The 16,930-nt window shown below is 32.6% G+C and overlaps 1 protein-coding gene across 1 annotated transcript in view; it reads right to left on the reverse strand.

Annotated features, from left to right (window-relative positions):
- The window catches only part of LRP1B (LDL receptor related protein 1B), a 1,901,338-nt gene that overhangs the window by 243,835 nt on the left and 1,640,573 nt on the right, over positions 1-16,930 (reverse strand). The window contains exons 59-60 of the mRNA XM_043576625.1: positions 15,322-15,503; positions 6,131-6,330 (exon numbers count right to left, since the gene is read on the reverse strand). Coding sequence (XP_043432560.1) covers positions 6,131-6,330; positions 15,322-15,503 — 382 coding nt within the window. The remainder of the gene's footprint in view (positions 1-6,130; positions 6,331-15,321; positions 15,504-16,930) is intronic.

Here is a 16,930-nt window from a genome sequence, read left to right on the forward strand (position 1 = left end):
TATTTTTGAGAGACAAAGAGAGACAGAGCATGAGCAGGGGAGGGGCAGAGAGAGAGGGAGACACAGAATCAGAAGCAGGCTTTAGGCTCTGAGCTGTCAGCACAGAGCCTGATACGGGGCTTGAACTCACGAACCGAGAGATCATGACCTGAGCAGAAGTCAGATGCTTAACAGACTAAGTCACCCTGGTCCCTAAAGGTTTATTACTTCTTATCCAAAATCAAAGCCTAAAATTCTCTGAGGATTGTTGCACTTTGAGACTGGTAGGAATCAGTCCCAAACATATATACCTACAAGAATATTATTATGTATATATTTAGAATATTTTATTTTTATATAAAGACACATACATTTAAACACTAAGCATTTAAATACAAGAATATTCTAAAACTATCTAATCTTTAACTAGATGTATTTTATATCTCAAGTGAAAGTAAGAAGAGAAAGAATCATTCAATTTCAATCTTTCTTCCAGATAAATTGTCAGGTGTTCTGAAATGCTTTTTAGGGAAAGATACATTACATTAGAGGTTGTTTAATCACATCCTTAGAATACCTCTTATGCTGACCCTTTTGTTAAAGTTAATGTACCTCTCATCAAAGCAGAGCTTTTCAAGAAGAATCTCTAAGTTATGCCTAATTTGGTACTTATTAAATTCCTCGTAAAATGGACAAATATATGTGATACTAATGTCATCAAAATTACAAGTTCTTTTTCCCTAGATAAGTGCATAATATAAAATATTCACTTAATATTTGCACCTCGACCACCAATATTTCTGCTATTTTAGGCTTACAGATGCATCTCTCTCCTATGTTTTTTATCCAATTAACTTTTGAATGTAATACTTTATCCCCATTCCCACAGCTATAATCACTTCAAATATTTTCTCCTAAAATATTTTAACAGCCTCTAAATTGGTTGCTTTTCTAGGGTCTTTCATTTTCTACACTGTTGTCAAGTTTAATGACAGCACTCTTTCAGCTAAACACCATCAATGGCTCCCTATGACCTAGAGAATAAATTCCAAATTATTTAGCATACAAGGTCTGTCACAATCTAGCCTAAATTTGCCCATGTTCATCTAGTGACATTATCTCCCTCTTATATAACTTCTAGTCATGGCCAAATTGTATAAACCTCATGCTGCTTCAAGACTCTATTACATCTTTTTACATGCTGTTCCCTCTGTGTGAAGAATCCTTTATACATTTCACCATATGGAGAACTTGTACCAATATCTCACATTTCTCAAAGATTCCCTTACTTCAGCAATAGCTTTCTTACTACTCCATGCATTTTCAAAATATTTTGCATATTCCTCTAACCCCAATCTAATTTATGTTTTTACTTGCATATTAGCATTTTCCATTATTACAAGTTCTTTAAAACCACAAATGTATTCATCTTTGTAACTTGAGAGCCTAGCATAAGATAAGACATGGCATCGAAAGAGCCATCAATATTTGTTGAATGAATACATGAATGACTGAATGGGCAGATCGAAAGGGAAGAAATCAAAAAGTAAAAAAAAAAAAATGAACTAATGAAAATTTGATTTAAATAAAACTCAGTCATCCAGGAGCATATATAATATTCTATGGCATCATTTTATTAAACCATATCAATATATAATTATTATAGTAAATACCAGAAAAATGATATACAGAGGCATTAGGAAGAGGTTCACAAGACTAAGATTGCATCTAGATGTGCCTAAGCTGGCAAACTGACTGTTTATTTGTTTATTTAATTTTGCAATGTGGTGTTTAGACTGGTAGGAAGGTGGGTTGGGGTAGAGGAGATAGCAGAGAAAGATAGATGGAAATTCTTAAGCAAATTGTAAGTCACATATACCATGGAGGTAATCGGATCTATTGTTTAGGGCATAGAATTCTGAATTTTTAGAATTTCTTAGGCTGGATAAATAATAATTAAGTAATGTTTTATGTATGAAATTACTGAATGGTCAAATAAGAATATGTTTGGAGGAAAAAAACTGTCATGGTTTAATTTTTCTCCATTATTAAGATTTGGCTTATCAAATGGAAGCCAAAATTCTGAAATTTCTCATATATCTTTCATATTCTCAAATTACTTTGTCATGACTGACATATCCCACTCTTAATAAGCTTCGGTCCCACTCTCTAAGAATAAATGAGAACAATAACACTAGTCTAGTTAAGAGAATAAGAAAAGAGATCAGTGACCAAACTAATGGGAAAGTTACTATTGATGTCAAAGTCGCATTTTCCACCTCCAAATACACAATCAAGAAACCACAGCATTCTCTATGTCTTTACCAGGAAAGTGCGAGAAATATAAAAATGCTACTCCCCTTCACAAACATGACAAATGAATGCCTCTTTTTCCACTGACTGTGGAATTAGCATAATTTAGGCTGCCTACAATGAGTAGCTCATTAGTAACTACTAGGTAATTGTTGGCTTACATTCAGTTATTGGCAGATGCCTGATAAGATGCTTAATGAATTTTTCATTAGTCTTTCTGAGAAAGCCTTCAGGAGAAAATACTTCTGATGGCATCAACTCTTTTACTTTCTTTTTCTCCCCTGGAGCCTCCAAGTATTTTCAAAATCAAATTTTAAAATGTTGATAACATCATACCTGGGTATCTTTCAGCAAAATATTTTACTCTAATAAATATAGTGCTATTTCTCCCTGCTATATATGTCCTTCTACCCAAAGTCACCACGAGTACCATGATTGAAAGATGCTTCATTTATACATATTTAATTTTGTATTAAGTTTTCAAAGCATTAGTCACCCACATATCTGACATCATTTTTAATAATGAATCGGGGATGGAATCAATAGTTTCTAACAGACAACATTTTTAACTACAATTTGTGTTCAAACACGAAGTCTCCAATGCAAATAGGCAAATATTTGATGCTGAAATATATGTTTTCAATATTCACTTATCTGACCAAAACTTGTTTAAATAATATTGTACAGTGAACATTTTTAGTAGAAAGTAAGACATTCACAACAACCTAGAGCTTTATATAGATGCTAAAAATAAATGGGTTCCTAGTTACATGGGGAAAATACTGATTACCACAATAAAACTTTCAATTATATCATCTGAGAATGTTGCAGAACATTTCATTATTGATTCTTTGGAGAAGATATAACTGCTGAATGCTAAGTGTGATTCTGATTTGTCAACATTACTTTTGCTGTAATTAAAATCCTAAAGTCATCTTTAAATAATTCTTCACTCAAATTGCATCCTGATGAGTTTCTTTATCTCTATAATTGGATTGCCAACACCTAAATAAGTGACTCATCCAACTACACTTGTGATACCTCAATGTTCTTACCCTTAAAAAAGCACCTTGAAAAGCTTTCTGTCAGCAATGATAGTTAGAATAATATATTTGTTTAAACATCAACTGAGAAGAACTTAGGCAAAATAATTAAGTGGTATGACTTCAGTGACTTTTGTCTCCTTTATTTTTATTTGTTTACTTATTCATTTACTTTTAAACTCCGTGACTTGATCCTTCTGAGGACTGCACACTGGCACACATTTGCAAGGTCTCACCTGGCAATAAGATTATCAATAATCCTCTCTTATCATCTCCTCCCATTTCCCTCCACCCAGGGTGTTGTTCTAAGCTTACTGCCAGAGAAGAAAGCAGCCTGATAAGCTAAACCATGCTACTGTGTGGGCTTTCTTTGGGACCTCTCTGTGAAGATAGGTCCCTCTTACTATTTGAAGATAAAAACACCTAATAACAAAGGTGATGTTAGGTCAATAAAGATGAATAAAAAGCCATCAGTAAAAAGCCATTTGTCTTCCCTGACTTCAAACTGTCTTCAATCATCAAGACAGTATGGTACTGGCACAAGAACAGACACTCAGATCAATGGAACAGCATAGAGAACCCAGAATGGGTCCACAAACATATGGCCAACTAATCTTTGACAAAACAGGAAAGAATATCCAATGGAATAAAGACAGTCTCTTCAGCAAGCGGTGCTGGAAAACTGGACAGTGACATGCAGAAGAGTGAACCTGGACCACTTTCTTACACCGTACACAAAAATAAACTCAAAATGGATGAAAGACCTAAATGTAAGACAGGAAACCATCAAAATCCTCAAGGAGAAAGCAGGCAAAAACCTCTTTGACCTTGGCTGCTGTACTTTCTTACTCAACACGTCTCTGGAGGCAAGGGAAACAAAAGCAAAAATGAACTATTGGGACCTCATCAAAGTAAATAGCTTCTGCACAGCAAAGGAAACAATCGGCAAAACTAAAAGGCAACTGACAGAATGGGAGAAGATATCTGCAAACGACATATCAGAAAAAGGGTTAGTATCCAAAATCTATAAAGAACTTATCAAACTCAACACCCAAAAAAACAAATAATCCAGTGAAGAAATGGGCAGAGGACATGAACAGACACTTCTTCAAAGAAGACATCCAGATGGCCAACTGACACATGAAAAAATGCTCCACATCACTCATCATCAGGGAAACACAAATCAAAACCACAATGAGATACCACCTCACACCTGTCAGAATGGCTCACATTAACAACTCGGGCAACAACAGATGTTGGCGAGGATGCAGAGAAAGAGGATCTCTTTTGCATTGCTGGTGGGAATGCAAACTGGTGCAGCCACTCTGGAAAACAGTATGGAGGTTCCTCAAAAAATTAAAGTAGAACTACCCTATTACCCAGCAATTGCACTACTAGGTATTTATCCAAGGGATACAGGTGTGCTGTTTTTAAGGGGCACATGCACCCCAATGTTTATAGCAGCACTACCAACAACAGGCAAAGTATGGAAATAATTCAAATGTCCATTGGCAGATAGGTTGATAAAGAAGATATGGTATGTATATACAATGGAGTATTACTCAGCAATCAAAAAGAATGAAATCTTGCCATTTGCAACTATGTGGATGGAACTAGAGGGTATTATGCTAAGTGAAATTAGTCAGAGAAAGACAAATATCATATGATTTCACTCATATGAGTACTTTAAGAGACAAAAACAGATGAACATAAGGGAAGGGAAGTGAAAATAATAAAAGAACAGGGAGGGAGACAAAACATAAGAGACTCTTAAATATGGAGAACAGAGGGTTGCTGGAGGGGTTGTGGAGGGTGGATGGACTAAAAGGGTAAGGGGCACTAAGGAATCTACTCCTGAAATCATTGTTGCACTATATGCTAACTTGGATGTATATTAAAAGATAAAAATAAATAAAAAATAAATAAAAAATTATCTTCTTCATTCTGGGAAAAGTGTCATCTTTAAACCCCTAAAGTATTTTGAGTGTTCACTGGAATTATTTGTGGTTTCTGTTACATCCCTGTCATCTTTGTCTTTGTCATCATGTCCTTCTCCATTGCTCTTATGAATTCCCTCATCCTCAGCTATTTTTCTTTAAGACCTCCCCGTCATCCCTAATTCCAGTGTTACTTTCCTCATATCTAAATGCTTCATTCATATCCTTTATATTGAGTTTTTTAATCTACTCAGAGTTATAAAAAATAGAAAAGTAAAGTATCTGTAGAATTTTATATTCATTCATATTCAAATAATTTCCTGTACGTTACTGTAATTTGATGGCTGTTTTCCAGTTTAATTTTAGTGGCCATTGTTGATTAGATAACAATAAATTTGATCATGTATGCAGTAGAATTGATAACTTTTAAATGCTATTACTTCACTGTCTTTCGAGAACTATACTCTTATTTTTTTTTAAAAAACTTAGCCCTACCAGATTGCAATAATAATCTTATGTTTACAGGCATATAACCTTCTATCTCAATCCGTTAAAGATTGTATGTATATATTAACTAAGAAAAATATTGTTCATTTACTGTAAAAACTACTTTGAAAGATACAATTAGAGAAAATATTGTCAATGACTTTTATACATGATTACAGAAGTTCTGAGTAAATATATCTAATTCTTATTTACCAATATTGTCATAAAGGAACATGATCATGTAATCTTAAGTTACAAAATTAATTTAATGAGAAAAATTATATATAATGAATACATAAGTGTGTACATATTTTCTAAATGAATAATGTACGTACTGATAAAATACTGAGTCATTTGTGTTACTGGACCAACCTGTGTGTCTATGAGATCCATCCATGTTGCTAAATTCAATATGATTTTCATCAGCCCAGTAGAGTCTACGGTTTACATAATCTATAGTTAGTGCCATAGGTCTGGAAATCTTGGTTTCTATGACAACACTCTGATTGGTTCCATCCATTCCAACACGGCCAATGTGAGGATACTCACAGCAATCAATCCAATACAAATACCTAGGAAAAAAAATCAATAACAATTTTGTTTACAGACACTCAGGGAGTAAAACATCACATGATATTTCACTTATTTTCTCAGCTATTCCCTAGTTAATTCTTGGTATCTCTAAGAACTGTAACTTCTAAGAAGCATACCTTAATGCAAGCTTTTCTTATGATTTTTATTAAACATATAGTACACTTTGAAATATCCATATAATTTTAAACATGTTTCCTTTAGCACACAAACCCATATATGTATATTATATAACATATAATATATCTGCAAGTGTTAACAAGGTACAGATCTCTAAAACTAACAGAGGTAAGCCTTCAAACTGCATCTGTAATGTTGGAGGAATAACACTATCTAGATATACACGTTTTTCTTTTGGCTCATTACCAGTGAAAAATTCAAAATGATTTATGGAGGAGTACTTTATATTTTCCTGAATATGCATTGTTCAGTGTGGTAGCCTTTAGCTAATTGTGACTCTTTACATTTAAATTCATTAAAATCATATAAAATTAAGTAGACTGAATTGTTCCTCAGTCATACTAGCCACATTTCAAGTGCTAGATAATCATATGTTGGACAACATTGATTTCAATTATGTTATTGGAAGTTCTAGAGTAAGGTATTTCAGATAGTAGGGAAAAAAAAACAATAAAAGGAAGAAAATTATATTGCTACTAAAACTAATTGAGGTAAACATAAATATTGCATCCCATAAAATGTAAATACTATATAAGTGACAGGAATTACTGAGAAATTTCTATTTAATTAAACCAATTATTTTTTATCATAGTGGAAAAAGCCACTTTATGTTTTGAATATGTTCCTTCTCTCTACAATTCAAGATATGAGTTAGAGGATCTTTAATGTCCTTTTCACGTTCCAACACTAAAACTGAAACTTACTAACCCAATTAGTTGCCCCAGATCCATTCTTTTCTTTTTAGTCAGTGTAGAACCATGAACAATTAATTCTTCAAATTTGGAGAATGTATAATTAAAATAATATGGTATGAAAATTATTCTATATGGTTTATAACTGGCATATTTAGTTTAAAATCAAACTTTTCTTAAAGAAAACTTTTTCTCATACATTATGACAGTGATAGTTATGTGTAGACATTTTAACCACACACTATAACAAAATAAAAGTTTTGAGGGAAAACCATTTATCAGATACTGGGCGAACATAAATGATAATTGTAAGAAATATGGGCATTTTTGTGCTGACAATCATTTTGGGGTGTTCTGCATAAAGGCAGGGGATAATGGATTATAAAGATTTTTTAAAAGTTCTTTACTAGCCAAAATATCATTAAGAGTCCTAATTAAGCAGGGCAGTTAAAATGAGAAATATGTATCTATCTGGTAAGGACTAAATGAAAAGTAGATTCAAGAGCTGAGATTCACAGAGAGCTCTGAGAGTGAGAATTTAAAAGCAAATTTGAATCTGGAAATACAACAGTCAAGTTTGTATAAGATGATACTGGAATTGCTACCCAATGCTTATGTATATCTATGTAGTTCTGCACAAATTGAAAACCTCAAATCATCAAATAATACTAGATATCAAGCCTTTCAGAAATGGATTAAGTGTACTTCTTAAATCTTCAATTATTTTAAGTTATTTAAATCTTGAATTATTATACTTTTATTTATAAAGCAAACATATGTCAGCAAACACATTGTGTCTAGAAAACCACACAATATGTTTCTTTCTAGTAAATTTATGGAGGTACACCTTGCTGTCTTGCCCGAGATAATGGCAGTATAGATAAAGGGGAAGAAACTGAATCAGAAAGAAGTAAAAATGCAAAGACAGTTTATCTCATTGAAATCAGAACATTCCTCCTTGCCTTACTGACTCTGAATCTTGGTAACACTAATATAGCAATTTTTTTTCCTTAATAGATGATATCATATGCCAGCTTCTCTCAACCATGTTAGATATGACCAAATATATTTGGGCTTCTATACAACCATGATGTTTTTGAGACTAAATATAAGCAAATAAAAATTTAAAGCAGTACTGCAATAACTTCTGTAACATTAAAAAGAACATGCCAATTTGGACTTAATTAGAGGCAGTATTCATATTTCTATTTAGCTATTTACTCTACACGTGTTTGCATTATAATTAAAAAACATCCCAGAAGTAAAAAAAAAAAAAAAAAAAGAGGAAAAAAAAAAGAAAAGTTTGCTCCATCAAATGTTATCAACAAAGTATTGCAAACTACAGAATGTGAATATAATGTTTTTGAAGTCATTAAGTAAATTATGAATTCCAAATGGTCAGACCTCCATATAATAGCAATTTAAAATTTTTATTTGTAATCTGAATTTTTTTTTTCTTTTTGGCTAGTCTTATCACCACCTTGAACCAAGATACCAAGAATAGGAAGAGCACATTTCATGGTGTCTAACATCTGTTACATCAGTCGCAGAAAACTCTCTAACAGCTCTCATCCTAAAATCCTGTCCTTGCCATTCAAACTCTCCTTTTTTAGGCACAAACGCACTTCTTCCAGTTACTCCCCACCATTAAAAAATGTGTCAGTTCTAGGGCATCTGGGTGTCTCAGATGGTTAAGCACCTGATTCTTGATTTCGGCTCAGGTCATGATCTCACGATTAGGGAGTTCAAGCCCCGCATTGGGCTCTGTGCTGACACTGTGGAGCCTGCTTGAGATTCTCTTTCCTTCTCTCTCTGCCTCTCCCTTGCTTGCACTCTCTCTCTCTCTCTCAAAATAAATAAACATTAAAAATATTTATTTAAAAATGTGTCCGCTCAGCTCAAGTTGGATTATTTACAGTCCCACATTTTCACTTCTGTGTTTCCATGAGATCACTGGCCCTTCTCCTTCCCCTTCAATTATATAGATCTTCTCATTCAGACATAATTTGCTTTGCCCTTCTATTATCCACAAATTCTTCCCTGATCAATGTTACTTCACATTTTTCAAGAGGGTTACAAGATTGTGAAATGCTTTGTTAAACAAAGTAAGCATCATCTTTTTTATCGTGAGAGCCATTAATATGCTTTAATCTGACATAGTGATTCTCTTGGAACTATAGTGTCCCTTTCTTTATCACATAGTCTTGGGCGATAGCATTTATTTTCCTAGTAAATAGAACAGGAAACAAACTTTGGGAAACTGTGTTTTAGGTTTTCTGTCCTACAGAATTACTTTTTTTTAATTGCATGTATAATTGAACAATGTATATATTGTAAACATAGGAACCCCCAAGGCAGTAATGATGTAGATTCTCAGGTCTCCTAATCAGATCAGAGAATCTACCTCAATAAGTCAGCGGGTGTAACAACTGTAATAAACCCAAGAGCCTTTTTTTTTTCCTGAGAGAGAGAGAGAGAGAGAGAGAGAGAGAGAGAACATGAGGGAGGGGGAGAATATCAAGCAGGCTCCATGCTCTGCACAAAGCCCTATGAGGGGCTCAATTACACAACCCTGGGATGATGACCTGAGCCAAGATCAAGAGTCAAAGGCTCAAATGACTGAGCCACCCAGGCACCCCAGCCCAGAACCATTTTTAAGTAGATTGAGAACATATTTTGAAACAATAATTTGTTGAGGCAATATTATGTACCAGATACTTCTTAGAATTAGAACACCGAGATAAACAGATATGATTTTTGTGTTTAAAAATCTCTCAGTGAATACAATGGTGGTAGATGTAAAACAAATGAAAACAATATTATGATAAAACTATTTTACTATGGAGGCACAAAAGAGGGAATAATAATTTTACTTAGATGGAAGAAAGCATGAAAGAAATCTCGTGCTCACTGATAGTTCTTTGAAACATAAATCTTATTTTCATAGCTATCTTAAGATAAGAATAATCTTTACCTTTTTCAGATTTTAGAACAAAGTATAACTAAATTGACGATTTTAATGCTGTAACAGGTCTTAAAGATAATGTAGCCTAATACCTTCATTTTACTGATAAACTGAGACCATATAAGATTATGTGTGTTGTCATAGTCTACTATGATACAGTTGAAACAAGGGCTCAGCTCTCTAGATTTATAGACTAGCTTTTTCTCTAAGAAGAACTATGTAGAGTCCTAAGGAAATGAATTCTAGAAACAGATTAATTGGGTTCAGATTTCAGGTCCACATATTACTAACTATGTGAGTCAGGACACTTTAATTAGCCTCCGTGAGCCTGTATTTACTCACATGTTGAAAAGAAAAATAATAATATTAGTTCCCTAATAATTATAGGGAAAAATTTAGAAAACTGATAAGCATGGAGTGTTTAGCAAACATTAACTATTATTATTCATCTGTACTAGATATGTAATATATATCACATAAATGTGTACACTTTCTGTATATTGGTTTTATTTAATAGGTTATTAATAGGTTATTGTGTTTGGTTAATAGTTTACCTGTTGCATCCAGATTGTGTGTATAGTATTACACGATTTTTCTTGATTTTGTGTTATTACATGATTTTTTTATTTAAGTACTTATCAACCAAAAGAATATATTCTATTGCATGGAAGAAAAGTATAGTTTAACTGTATTCAGGTATAAATGCGTCTTCACAGACACAGGATTTCTCTCTTCTTATGGGTAGCTACCTTCTGATGACTAAATTTCATTTCCTTTTCCATACTTAAGCCCTATTACTATCCTTTTTTTTTCAAGTTTTTCAATAAGTCTGTACTAGTGTACTGGTATTTTCAACACCTGAAATTCAACTTCTTAAAAACTAGCTGAGAACAAAATTTTTTGTAAATAATTAAAGCTGAAAAATGAAAACTTCAGTGAAAGTATCAAAAGAGGAGTTCTAAATCTCACCCATATGGTAGGTAATGTTTACCTAAGATCACATCTGAAAAACCTCAGCCCCAAATAATATCTACTCTGTAAGTTATAACAAAGTGTGAACATAGACAACAATGCCAGCTGTAACCATAACAACAGACTTCTGTGGTTCCTGAGGATGTCTTTTATAGTTTAATGGAATATACTACATTTCTTTAAAGCAAATTAAAGTAGAAGTCTACTCAGTTTTTACTGTTTTCCCCCCAAAATTTAGGGAATATACTCAGAGACAATTCTTCCAACTGCAATTGTTTCTTATTTGAATTATAAATATTTTTATATTCATTTCCTGTATATTTTGACTAAATATAGGAATATAGGTTTAAAAATTGGTAGGGAAAGGATGGTTTTATGTGGCTGTTTATTTTAATAAAATATTTATTTCCCCACAGAAATCAGAAACTGAGTTTTCATTCCTGGTATACCTTTCCTTCCCTTACAACAAAAGTTCCCTTATGACTCTTGTCCTTGCAACATGCAGGTTATTTACATACCGATGTATTGGTTTGGGCAATGATGCAGGTACAATGTCCCTGTAGCTATAACCCTATTTGCTGTGTACATCCAGTTGCCCATTTATTATTTCCTTTTGCAGTGAATTTAACAACTTCTGTATTAGGCACAAAAAATGATCAAGCCATGGCCCTTTTGCTAAAAGAACTCATTTTCTAGATGGAGAGATAAATATTTATACCAATAATAGTCATATATACACCTGAAATTAATACAATATTTTATGCCAGTTATACCTCAAAAAATAAATTAGAAAAATTTTAAAGTCATATAATGGAATGTGTTCAATATGTGGGTCTTCTTAGCCAGAACTGGGGAAAGTTTCACATAGGAACAGATATTTTCTGCTCTTGTTGGAAAAACAGAAAGTTATTCCAACTAGAGGAAAATAAAAAGGGCATTCTACGAAGAAAGAATGACATAAGGCAAGATACAGAAGCATAAAATGTGTCCTTTCCAAATTTATTTGCACTATCATTACCTACATTGGCAATAATCTCTTCCAATCACAAGTTCTTTAAAGTCCTCTTTGCTTTCCCAGAGAGCTTACTTATTCTTTTGGCCTGAAATACCTCCTGCTCTGAAGAGCACTGCATCACTGGCTAATTCTTACTCCACTAGTTTTATCCAGGAAGGTTCTCTGATTCCAGTTGAGATAAAAACATTTTCTATTTCCCCCCTATTTTTATAAACTTAAAAAAAACGCATTGTATTATAATTATTTATTTACCTACCCACTGAACCATGAAACACCTGGAGATAGCACTGTGCCTTTTATTTTTATACTCCTACCTAGAGCACTGCCAGATGTACACTAAATGTTAAAGAAATCTGAGTTGAATAAATGAATGGGTACATTAATTTTCTGTTAACTAGTCATATCACACATTCACTTTATTGTCTATCATAATGGTCTTTTGCTATGTGATTACCTGAAATAACATGTTAATCATCCAAAAAGATATAATAATGCTCAGTATGGCTTTAATATTATATTTTCTATTGCACTTTAAAATGTGTATATGTGTGTATATTTTTTCTGCATAAACAACTCTTATAAATATTGATGTAAATAATATTAATTGCCCCAAACTTATGATAGATTAAAACAGTAATTCTCAAACTAAACCAGACAACAGAATGATTAGGATAATTGGATCTCAGCTGAATTTCAATATAACAACCAGGAAGATGATTGATCTGTCTACTTGTATCTTCTTTACCATTCTTACTTAGTAACTACCATATCCAAATTGATATTGTGACCACTGGGATACTATTATTTAAAAAATATAATATTTATTTATTTTTGAGAGAGAGAGAGCGAGAGAGAGCGAGCAGGAATGGGGGAGGGGCAGAACGAGAGGAAGACACAGAATCCAAAGCAGGCTCCAGGCTTTGAGGTGTCAGCACAGAGCCCGACACAGGGCTTGAATTCACAGACCTCACGATCATGAGTTACTTCATTACATTAGTCCAGTGATCTTTACTCTCCTGTAAACAAATCCTTGCCTCATTCCTCACTAAACATCAGGACAGAAATCACATTTCTCCAGGAAACAGGGGCCAGTAGTATTGGCAAATTCAAAACATGCATAAATTGCAATGTTATTCTGATGTGGAAAGGTACAAGGGGATTTTTATTACATAATTATTACAATATAAGTTGATACATTTTGAAGTAGAATTACACAATATTTTAGACAGTTATGGAAACTTCACCCTGAAGCTAGTCTCATAAAAACTAAAATCCAAGTTGTCCTATTGTCTCACTCTGGGGAATGAGAAAAACAGAATGAACAAAGAGGTGTCATTAAATTTTACGTGTTAAAATAGGTAGCTTTAATTGTTTCATAAGAAGATGCCATTTTTATCTGTTTCTTTTTGTTATAATGTGGCATATCCATATCATAATAAAATATCCAAAATTGAAATCAATGGAGTCTTTCATAACATTTACAATAATTTAGTACTTCACCGTTTTAACTGACACTTTTGATGGATGGGTTTATGTTAACGACAACTTAAGGCTGCTTTTGGTTTACAGGGTAATAATACCTGTAACTGGGAGAAATAAAACTTAAAGCTAGACTCAGCTATGTTCACTAGGCTAGGACAGTTTTTGTTTTATAACAAGTAAATTCCACAAAACTATTATGACATACAGGTAATGTTTGTTTAATATGAAGCATCCTAAAGAGTATGAAAGGAAAAACTAAGTCAGCCATACTGATTTTGAAGAAAAAGGCAATGTTTTGAACATGCTAAAATAAATATCTTCTGATAAAATATTGAAGGAATTAAAGTATTCACATTCTTATGAATGAATGATGATAATAGTCAAACTTATTACATCTGGTCATTATTTCCTGAAACATATTAAAAACAGACTCTCTTGTGACTCTGTTTCGATTAAAATAGAATTGACATTCTTTTGAATTTTCTGTTGCTATGGTAAAGAAAATACTTTAAAAGTTAAAAAGTGGTACATAATTATACAGCAAAAAGTTAAAAGTTGCACATTACCTTGGAAACAGAAGAGTATCTACAGTACAAGGCTTCTCCTATTAGGTACTGCTTCTACCCAAAGTGTTTAAACTCAAGATATAAAATATACTTTGATATGATCACATTGCCAAATATGAATATAAAGGACCAAAAAACATACGTACAACCTATTAGCAAGAAGCAATGTCTAATTGTTGAATATGGTATGATACAAGCAGTGATTTCATGAAAGTATTAAGTAAAATTAATATATATAGTAGAAAATTTAGAGCACTACACTTATAATACTTGTTACTGTGAATGTGTCCTATTTTTAAAAATAAAATTTTCTCTACAATTGCTATTTTAACAGGCATGTTGAGTAGGTTGAACTTCTACAGAGATCATTTTGGAGTATATAATCACTCTAAATTATAGTGCAAAAAAAGAAAAAAAAAAAGGAAAGGCATGCCTTCTCTAACTACCAAAAAAACATAATTAAAAGTGAATGATAATGGTCATAATCCATAAAACTTTAGCAGGCATACACCTAACTTTGACACCTAAGCTCTGACACCTTAATGTGTGTTCATCCCTCACCTGGAATCTCCAGCCTGCTGGCTTTAATCCTTACAATGACTTGTTCTCCTTTCTCACAATGAAATGCAACTGACACACAGCTCCAGTATGAATCGTTCTCAATATTTCCACTATACTATCCTTTTTGAGTGCACAGATAATGCACCTGGTTACTTATTATCCATGGATACTACTTATGTGTCTTGCCCTAACAGGAATTACATCATCCATATTTGGACTACCACAGTCGTTGCCTTTGCTCCAACACTTAAAGGCAATAAATTCGAGAAATCTGTATGTTTTAATTTCTGATATATTTAGATTAGTTAGAAAAATAGTTGTTTAAAACTTTTAAGAATACCTGCTGTTAAATCTCATCATTTCAAATGTTTTTCTTTCTCACTGTGAGAGTCACATTTCTATTTTTGACTTCTCAATAAGAATGTCTACACATTACATTTTATATTGGTTTTCATGTTAAAACCTACAGAATGAGATTTACCACACTGAATGTAACCCACAGTTTCAATCTTTAATTTAAGATTCTCAATGTTACAAACCCAGCTCGAGGATCTAAAGACAGGTCCCTGGGGAACTTCAGCTTTTTGCTAACGAGTATAGTAGGGTACAAGCCATTGAGCTTGGATACTTCAATGATCCTTTTTTCTGTGTCAGACCAATAGAGGTTTTTTCCAATCCAATCGACAGCAAGTGCGTTGGGAACAGCTGTGTTATGCACTACCTAACAAAATAAGAATTTAAAAGGTTAACAATGTAAATACCTACAATAAGCACCGAGTAATTGCTTCTTGATTTTTACAGAGATTATAGAATTCTATTTAAACATTAGAAACGGAATTTAGATAAGCATAGACATAGAACAAATTTACCCTAATAAAATTACTTGTTTGTGATGTGAGAAATTACCTAATATGTAATCAGTCCCTGAAAATTACATATGGATTTAAGAAGTAAACACCAAAATAAAAAACTGTTGGACAGTTGCAGAGTTGCACATTTTTGTTATACTTGTCTTCTAAAAATTAGGGGCAAAACTTCTATCACATACAGATACACACACACAGAATTATTGATATTATTAACCTTTAACAGATTTTGGGGAGATACCAATAGCATTCTCCACTCTCCCAACTGGTTATGCTCTATTGAAATTATCTACAACAAGACAGAAAATGTACATTTGAGAACATACACTATTTTAACCTGACCAAAGGAAGTAAAATTCATACAACTGCTGTGCTTGATTCTAACCCATTACAATATCAACTATAATAAGAATATAAGCTTTGTATGTACAAATATGATGCATATAAAATAACCCAAGATTCTTGGTCTATATGATTACTATTTCTGAGTCCTCAGTTTTTTCAGGATTCTGTGAAATGAGAAACTGAAAGTTGGGGCTGTACAGAAGCGAATGGTCATATAATTAGAGGAAATAAAACAATAATGAAAGTTTATACTTATCCTTTCACTAATGTTATCAATAGTGAAGATATTTAAATCTAGATCTAGATCTAGATCTAGATCTAGATCTTTTATATCTTGCCCTAAAGTGGTACAGGAATTATATCATCCATATTTGGACTACCACAGTCGTTACCTTTGCTCCAACACTTAAAGGCAATAAATTCGAGAAATCTGTATGTTTTTAATTTCTGATATAGATATAGATATAGATATGTACACATATACATATGACAACATAGTCATTTTCAGCAACCAATGGTATCTATCTACTGTGTTGAATTGCAAGACATCTTTTCTTCTTTCTCCCATATTCCAATTTTACAAATTTGGCATGGCTGAAAATTTACATTGTGATCCGTGAATTAGTGAATTAGAAAATCACTAATAAGAAAATCAGTGAATTAGTAATCCCAATAGGAAAAAAAAGATTCATTTGTTACCCTATATTATGACATTATTTAAAGTAGTAATAGGTTAGTGGTGGCAAGATATTAGTTAATCCTTCAAAATATTAAAGTATATTCAAAACATATAAAGGTAATTAAAATTTTAAATGTCTTATAAAAATATGATCAAGCTTGGGTAATGTTATTTTTATAGTTTTTATATACATTTTCAAAGAATTAAAAAAGAAAAATCCATTTCCTTATCTATGTCACATACTGATATTTATAAACT

Source organism: Prionailurus bengalensis, chromosome C1 (genome assembly GCF_016509475.1).
Source record: "Prionailurus bengalensis isolate Pbe53 chromosome C1, Fcat_Pben_1.1_paternal_pri, whole genome shotgun sequence".
NCBI lineage: Eukaryota > Metazoa > Chordata > Mammalia > Carnivora > Felidae > Prionailurus > Prionailurus bengalensis.